Source organism: Trichomycterus rosablanca, chromosome 16, assembly GCF_030014385.1.
Source record: "Trichomycterus rosablanca isolate fTriRos1 chromosome 16, fTriRos1.hap1, whole genome shotgun sequence".
Lineage (NCBI taxonomy): Eukaryota > Metazoa > Chordata > Actinopteri > Siluriformes > Trichomycteridae > Trichomycterus > Trichomycterus rosablanca.
The window spans coordinates 30,708,279-30,717,534 of record NC_086003.1 but is presented as its reverse complement, the minus strand read 5'-3'; the positions used below and the strand labels follow the sequence as shown (position 1 = coordinate 30,717,534).

General features: G+C 43.9%; 1 protein-coding gene across 2 annotated transcripts in view; it reads right to left on the bottom strand.

Moving 5' to 3' along the window:
* Nucleotides 1–278: 278 nt before the first annotated feature.
* znf462 (zinc finger protein 462) overlaps nt 279–9,256 on the bottom strand; it is a 36,985-nt gene continuing 28,007 nt past the window's right edge. The window contains exons 9-13 of one of the 2 annotated variants that reach the window (XM_063010996.1): nt 8,063–8,202; nt 7,676–7,899; nt 4,554–4,809; nt 2,200–2,311; nt 279–1,148 (exon numbers count right to left, since the gene is read on the bottom strand). In XM_063010996.1, the coding sequence (XP_062867066.1) occupies nt 998–1,148; nt 2,200–2,311; nt 4,554–4,809; nt 7,676–7,899; nt 8,063–8,202 (883 nt within the window). In that variant the 3' untranslated portion in view covers nt 279–997. Of the gene's footprint in view, nt 1,149–2,195; nt 2,312–4,553; nt 4,810–7,675; nt 7,900–8,062; nt 8,203–9,256 lie in introns of those variants that run through there. The other variant, XM_063010997.1, reaches the window with a different exon arrangement.

Sequence of the window (9,256 nt, the reverse complement as noted above, 5' to 3'; positions counted from 1 at the left end):
GATTTAATCAGATGAACCAGATTTAATCAGATCAAACCAAATCTAATCAGATCAACCAGATTTAATCAGATCTAATCAGATCTGTAGGTGTGAGTCTCAGTGTAATTTTTATCACAGTTAGCTCTGATTTATCATCCGTTCTGTAAATAATTATTAATATCAGACGGGAAAGTTAATAAACATTCTCATTATAATAAATATAATAAAATATTGAGCTGATTCTCTCCTGCCGTGGATTCAGTAAAATTATTAACAGATTTTTCAGGTGTGATATTATATCTGATATAATAAATCATCTTTAATTTAAATGTAATGCTATTTTTATTTATTTGTAGGTTTTTGTTATTATTGGTTCTGATTATTTTAGAAACTGATATTCTGTAGAACTGAATATTCTAGAACATCAAATATTAATAATTAATTCATCCAGCAAATGACTTTAATATCAAATTGTATAAAAGATGAAATATCGACTCATATTTACTTAAAACCACAGAATTTCAGAGCTGGACAAACTGCAGCAGGATGAAAATAAAAGCAGGAAGTGTGAATGTGACCTGAACGCCGTCATAACCGCTTCCTCACTATTGGTTACCAATATTATTATTAGTTTCTGTCCTATGGGACCAATCACACAGTTTAAAGGATCAGCGATTAAACACAGCGAGCGTGGAACACAACAACCTACAACACCCAAAACTCACAACCTAACACGGCTTCAGGAGAACCTTCTCACCAGAACAGCTTCAGGAGAACCTTCTCACCAGAACAGCTTCAGGAGAACCTTCTCACCAGAACAGCTTCAGGAGAACCTTCTCACCAGAACAGCTTCAGAAGAACCTTCTCACCAGAACAGCTTCAGGAGAACCTTCTCACCAGAACAGCTTCAGGAGAACCTTCTCACCAGAACAGCTTCAGAAGAACCTTCTCACCATTCTGTTTTGTTCTCACGTTTATAATCAGTCCGTCTCCAATCCTTCACCTCCTTTTTGGTTTCCTAGTCGTCCTTGATATGAATCGAGCTCTCTGATTGGCTGGATTGATGCTCTCTCTCCGCCCCTGTAGTGTTGGCTGATTGGTCGGTGAGTCTGTCTGTCACTGTAACCATGGCAACAGGACTGTTTGCTCTCACAATACTGTTAACAGCCCTGAAACAAACACATGATCAGGTTTATAATAATAATAATCCAACAGTATTATTATCAGACCTCATTTACTCAATGCTGAACTCTGATTGGTTACTATGTGCTGAATTCTGATTGGTTACTATGAGCTGAACTCTGATTGGTTACTATGTGCTGAACTCTGATTGGTTACTATGTGCTGAACTCTGATTGGTTACTATGTGCTGAACTCTGATTGGTTACTATGAGCTGAACTCTGATTGGTTACTATGTGCTGAATGTGCTGAATTCTGATTGGTTACTATGTGCTGAATTCTGATTGGTTACTATGTGCTGAACTCTGATTGGTTACTATGTGCTGAACTCTGATTGGTTACTATGTGCTGAATTCTGATTGGTTACTATGAGCTGAACTCTGATTGGTTACTATGTGCTGAACTCTGATTGGTTACTATGAGCTGAATTCTGATTGGTTACTATGTGCTGAACTCTGATTGGTTACTATGTGCTGAACTCTGATTGGTTACTATGAGCTGAACTCTGATTGGTTACTATGTGCTGAACTCTGATTGGTTACTATGAGCTGAATTCTGATTGGTTACTATGTGCTGAATTCTGATTGGTTACTATGTGCTGAACTCTGATTGGTTACTATGAGCTGAATTCTGATTGGTTACTATGTGCTGAACTCAGATTGGTTACTATGTGCTGAACTCTGATTGGTTACTATGTGCTGAACTCTGATTGGTTACTATGTGCTGAATTCTGATTGGTTACTATGTGCTGAACTCTGATTGGTTACTATGTGCTGAACTCTGATTGGTTACTATGTGCTGAACTCTGATTGGTTACTATGTGCTGCACTCTGATTGGTTACTATGTGCTGAATTCTGATTGCTTACTATGTGCTGAACTCTGATTGGTTACTATGTGCTGCACTCTGATTGGTTACTATGTGCTGCACTCTGATTGGTTACTATGTGCTGAACTCTGATTGGTTACTATGTGCTGAACTCAGATTGAGCTGGTTTGTTTACATTAATGATATATAATTATTATAAATGTAAACACTCACATGCCGTGGCGGAGAACATGACGTTCCCATTCTAAACTCACAAAGAACGTCCGACCACAAAACTCACATGGAAACCGTTTTTCAGGGCTCTGAGAAACTTCCATCACCGCACCTGATACACACACACACACACACACACACACACACACACATTATAAACATCACACACACACACACACACACACACACACACACACACACACACACACACACACACACACACACCATCACACACATCATCATCACACACACATCACTCACACACACACACATCATTACACACATCACACACACACACACACATCATCATCACACACATCATCATCACACACACACACATCATCACACACATCATCATCACACACACACACACCATCATCATCACACACATCACACACACACACACACACACACACACACATTATAATCACACACACACACACACACACACACACACCATCACACACATCATCATCACACACACATCACTCACACACACACACATCATTACACACATCACACACACACACACCATCATCACACACACACACCATCATCATCACACACATCACACACACACACACATCATCATCACACACACACACACACACACACACACACACACACACACACACACATCATCATCACACACATCATCATCACACACACACATCATCACACACATCATCATCATCACACACACACACACCATCATCATCACACACATCATCACACACACACACACACACACACACACACACATAATCACACACACACACACATCATCACACACATCATCATCATCACACACACATCATCATCACACACATCATCATCACACACACACATCATCACACACACACACACCATCATCACACACACACACCATCATCATCACACACATCACACACACACACACATCATCATCACACACACACACACATCATCATCACACACATCATCATCACACACACACATCATCACACACATCATCATCATCACACACACACACACCATCATCATCACACACATCATCATCACACACATCATCACACACACACACACACACACACATCATCACACACACACACACACATCATCACACACATCATCATCATCACACACACACACACATCATCATCACACACACCATCATCACACACACACATCATCACACACATCATCATCACACACACACACACCATCATCACACACACCATCACACACACACACACACCATCATCATCATCACACATCATCATCACACACACATCATCACACACACACACACACCATCATCATCACACACATCATCATCACACACACATCATCACACACACACACCATCATCACACACATCATCACACACACACACCATCATCACACACACACACCATCATCATCACACACATCACACACACACACACACACCATCATCATCACGCACACATCATCACACACACATCACACACACATCATCACACACACACACACCATCATCATCACACACATCATCACACACACACACCATCATCACACACACACACCATCATCATCACACACATCACACACACACACACACACCATCATCATCACGCACACATCATCACACACACATCATCACACACACATCATCACACACACACACACCATCATCATCACACACATCATCATCACACACACATCATCACACACACACCATCATCATCACACACATCATCACACACACACACACACCATCACTCACACACACACACATCATCATTATACACATCATCACACACACACACCATCATCACACACACACACCATCATCACACACATCATAAACATCACACACACACTCACACACTAATGATTTATTATAACTATTATCATCCTCGTCTTTTACAGAGTAATAACCACCACTACACTCTAATTACATCACTATTACCCTCCAATGACATCACTATAATCCTTTAATGACATCACTACACTCAGTATCATCACATACATAAACACATGCTATCACCTCACTGCTGCAGGGTTTGATCAGATTTGGGTCCTGGACTGGTGTGTATTGGTACTAGAGTAAGGAGATTTTTACTGTTTGTCTCTCTGGAGAGGAACTTCTGCTAAACACTGTACATGCAGAGCCAGACCTTCTAGTCCAACATCCGTTCCTGACCTCACTAACACGCTTCTGAATGAATGAGCACAAATTCAGCTTTCCCAACGGAGTGGAGGCTGTTATAGCAGCAACGGTGGGACTTCATCTGATTGACAATGGTTTTAATACAAGAATAAGCTCATTAGGTGTGAATTTTGGTCCTACAGAGCAGATCTCATTATAACATCATTCAGGAATAATCTACCTGCACTCTCAGCTCCCAACTCCACTTCCTGTTTCTTCTCCTCCTGTGTTTCCATCACTTCCTCTTGTAGCTCCTCCTTCTCCTCCTCTCCACCTGGTTCCTCAGGTTCTTCTTCCTCCTTTATATCTACAGTTTCCTCCTGCTCCTCCTCGTCCTCCCCCAGGTCCTCCTCCTCCTCTTCACTGAGGGATTTTTCATTCAGAGCATCGAGCTGATCCAGATTCACTCGACCCATCAGCTCAAAGTTACGGATCACCTGATCAACAGAGATAAACAACAACAAACTTACAATAAACCAACTCACTAACTAACAGCTCGAGACTGAACGGGGGAGGATAAACTGCTGGAACTGCGGACCACATCACATGTTCTGACCTTGTGCTCGTGACGGAGATGTTCCTCCAGCTGCTGCTGCTGTTTGTGTTGGTGATGGTGGTGGTTGTGGTGTGACGGTGTTGGTGTTGTTGGTGTGTGTTGGTGGTGATGATGGTGTGTGGGTTTTTGGTGGTGGTTCTGACCTTGTGCTCGTGACGGAGATGTTCCTCCAGCTGCTGCTGATGTTTGTGTGGTGTTGTGGTGTTGGTGGTGATCAGGGGCGATTTAATGCACGGGCTTACCTGGGCTTCAGCCCAGGGGCCCCGAATAATTGAGGGCCCCGGATTGGCTGTTTTATTTTTTATTTATTTTGTTAGTTATTTTGGTTAATAAGAACGGGGAAGCTTACAAACCAATGATTTTGTAAATCATTTACACATTATTCATATTTCTGACTGTTGATTGGCCAGATAAACTCTAACGAGCTGCTGTAATTCTGATTGGTGGTTTCAGTTAAGCAACGTGAACATTAGAGCTAGTATGTGAGTGACATTCAGCTCAGCCAATCAGAATGCAGCACCAGTTCGTTTTGTATATGAGTCTCGCCTTATGGTCCCAGCATTAAAGTTCAGGTTCTGGAACTAGGCGGTCTAAAGTGCTGTAACGCTCACTGAGGTCCTGACTAAACAGTTAAAGTGACTCGACCCTGTCGTGTGTGTTTATTCACACACCTCCACCACCGCACAGCAAAAGACCCGTAACATCCCCACCGGACAGCGGCTAGGTGAGCCGACCCTCTACAGTAGCAAGTGGCTAATGCTAGTGCCGCAATAGCGAAAGTAAAAACACGACAATATTTTCCTTAAGTAAAATATAAAAATAACTAAAAGACAATGAAATATCAGAATATATGTAATCACAATACACAGTGAGTGCACAGCAAGGGATTTGGGAATCTGTGTAACCTGCTTAACGTTACTAGACATATATACAGTGTATCACAAAAGTGAGTACACCCCTCACATTTCTGCAAATATTTTATTATATCTTTTCATGGGACAACACTATAGAAATGAAACTTGGATATAACTTAGAGTAGTCAGTGTACAGCTTGTATAGCAGTGTAGATTTACTGTCTTCTGAAAATAACTCAACACACAGCCATTAATGTCTAAATGGCTGGCAACATAAGTGAGTACACCCCACAGTGAACATGTCCAAATTGTGCCCAAAGTGTCAATATTTTGTGTGACCACCATTATTATCCAGCACTGCCTTAACCCTCCTGGGCATGGAATTCACCAGAGCAGCACAGGTTGCTACTGGAATCCTCTTCCACTCCTCCATGATGACATCACGGAGCTGGTGGATGTTAGACACCTTGAACTCCTCCACCTTCCACTTGAGGATGCGCCACAGGTGCTCAATTGGGTTTAGTCCATCACCTTTACCTTCAGCTTCCTCAGCAAGGCGGTTGTCATCTTGGAGGTTGTGTTTGGGGTCGTTATCCTGTTGGAAAACTGCCATGAGGCCCAGTTTTCATAGGGAGGGGATCATGCTCTGTTTCAGAATGTCACAGTACATGTTGGAATTCATGTTTCCCTCAATGAACTGCAGCTCCCCAGTGCCAGCAACACTCATGCAGCCCAAGACCATGATGCTACCACCACCATGCTTGACTGTAGGCAAGATACAGTTGTCTTGGTACTTCTCACCAGGGCGCCGCCACACATGCTGGACACCATCTGAGCCAAACAAGTTTATCTTGGTCTCGTCAGACCACAGGGCATTCCAGTAATCCATGTTCTTGGACTGCTTGTCTTCAGCAAACTGTTTGCGGGCTTTCTTGTGCGTCAGCTTCCTTCTGGGATGACGACCATGCAGACCGAGTTGATGCAGTGTGCGGCGTATGGTCTGAGCACTGACAGGCTGACCTCCCACGTCTTCAACCTCTGCAGCAATGCTGGCAGCACTCATGTGTCTATTTTTTAAAGCCGACCTCTGGATATGACGCCGAACACGTGGACTCAACTTCTTTGGTCGACCCTGGCGAAGCCTGTTCCGAGTGGAACCTGTCCTGGAAAACCGCTGTATGACCTTGGCCACCATGCTGTAGCTCAGTTTCAGGGTGTTAGCAATCTTCTTATAGCCCAGGCCATCTTTGTGGAGAGCAACAATTCTATTTCTCACATCCTCAGAGAGTTCTTTGCCATGAGGTGCCATGTTGAATATCCAGTGGCCAGTATGAGAGAATTGTACCCAAAACACCAAATTTAACAGCCCTGCTCCCCATTTACACCTGGGACCTTGACACATGACACCAGGGAGGGACAACGACACATTTGGGCACAATTTGGACATGTTCACTGTGGGGGGTACTCACTTATGTTGCCAGCTATTTAGACATTAATGGCTGTGTGTTGAGTTATTTTCAGAAGACAGTAAATCTACACTGCTATACAAGCTGTACACTGACTACTCTAAGTTATATCCAAGTTTCATGTCTATAGTGTTGTCCCATGAAAAGATATAATGAAATATTTGCAGAAATGTGAGGGGTGTACTCACTTTTGTGATACACTGTATATAGGAGGGCCCAAAATTTTTTTTTGTACTGGGGCCCATGAGCTCCTAGTTACGCCACTGAACTCTGTTGTCTTGCGTTGTGTACTGATTTTATGAAAACTATACGTGGGGGCCAACAAGCAGCCGTAGCCCCTGAGCCCACAGGCAGGTTACATCGCCTCTGGTGGTGATGTGTTGGTGGTGTTAGTGGTGTTGGTGGTGTTATTGGTGGTGGTTCTGACCTTGTGCTCGTGGCGGAGATGTTCCTCCAGCTGCTGCTGATGTTTGCTGTCGTAGTAACAGAGGCAGCACTCGTACGGTTTGGGTTCCTCGTGTTTGCTGACGTGCTGCTGCAGGTTCTCAGAGCTGGAACACGTGAAGGTGCATTTATGACAGCGGAAGATCAAACCGTCCAGGTGACGCGAGAGCTTCGACCGAGACACTTCCAGAGGGATTACTCTCTCTTCTACCCCAGAGAGAGAGAGAGAGAGAGAGAGAGAGAGACGATATCAGGTACCTGATGGGTCTAGAACAGAGCTCCACTCTTCTCTATAAAGATCACCCAGAGCGCTACTATGCTAATACGCAGTAACACTATGTGGTGATACATGCAGAGGGTGTGTTGGTACCTCTGTGCAGGAGGACGTGGTCGATCATGTGACTCTTGGATTTGGTGTGATAGAGACAGAATGGACAGCGCAGATCTCTCACTGGTTCTGGTTCTGATGGACCACCGTGTCCAGTTTCTACATGCAGAGTGAAGGTGGACCTGCAGCAGGAGGAGTAAAACATGATGGAACAGCAAAAACACCCCCAGCTCCCCACAGTCCTGGTCCAGTTTAAACTCTACTACTGCAGCTAAAGTGGTGGAAATGATATGTAACACTGCTATTCTCATTAATGACTGAATGGATGAGTGAATGAATGACTGAGTGAGTGAGTGAGTGTGTGAGTGAATGACTGAGTGAGTGAGAGAGTGAGTGAGTGAATGAATGACTGAGTGAGTGAGAGAGTGAGTGAGTGAATGAATGACTGAGTGAGTGTGTGAGTGAGTGAATGACTGAGTGAGTGAGAGAGTGAGTGAGTGAATGAATGACTGAGTGAGTGAGTGACTGACTGAGTGAGTGTGTGAGTGAGTGAGAGAGTGAGTGAATGACTGAGTGAGTGAGTGTGTGAGTGAGTGAGTGAGTGTGTGAGTGAATGAATGACTGAGTGAGTGAGTGAGTGAGTGACTGAGTGAGAGAGTGAGTGAATGAATGACTGAGTGAGTGACTGACTGAGTGAGTGTGTGAGTGAGTGTGTGAGTGAGAGAGTGAGTGAGTGAATGACTGAGTGAATGTGTGAGTGAGTGAGTGAGTGAGTGTGAGTGAGTGAGTGTGTGAGTGAGTGTGTGAGTGAGTGTGTGAGTGAGTGAGTAAGTGAGTGAGTGAGTGTGTGAGTGAGTGTGTGAGTAAGTGACTGAGTGAGTGAGTGTGTGAGAGAGAGAGTGAGTGAGTGAGTGTGTGAGTGAGTGAGTGAGTGACTGACTGACTGAGTGAGTGTGTGAGTGTGTGAGTGAGTGTGTGAATGAGTGACTGAGTGAGTGAGTGAGAGAGAGAGTGAGTGAGTGTGTGAGTGAGTGAGAGAGAGAGTGAGTGAGTGAGTGAGTGAGTGAGTGAGTGAGTGTGTGACTGAGTGAGTGAGTGAGTGAGTGAGTGTGTGAGTGAGTGTGTGAGTGAGTGTGTGAGTGAGTGAGTGAGTGTGTGAGTGTGTGAGTGAGTGAGTGAGTGAGTGTGTGAGTGAGTGAGTGAGTGAGTGTGTGAGTGAGTGAGTGAGTGAGTGAG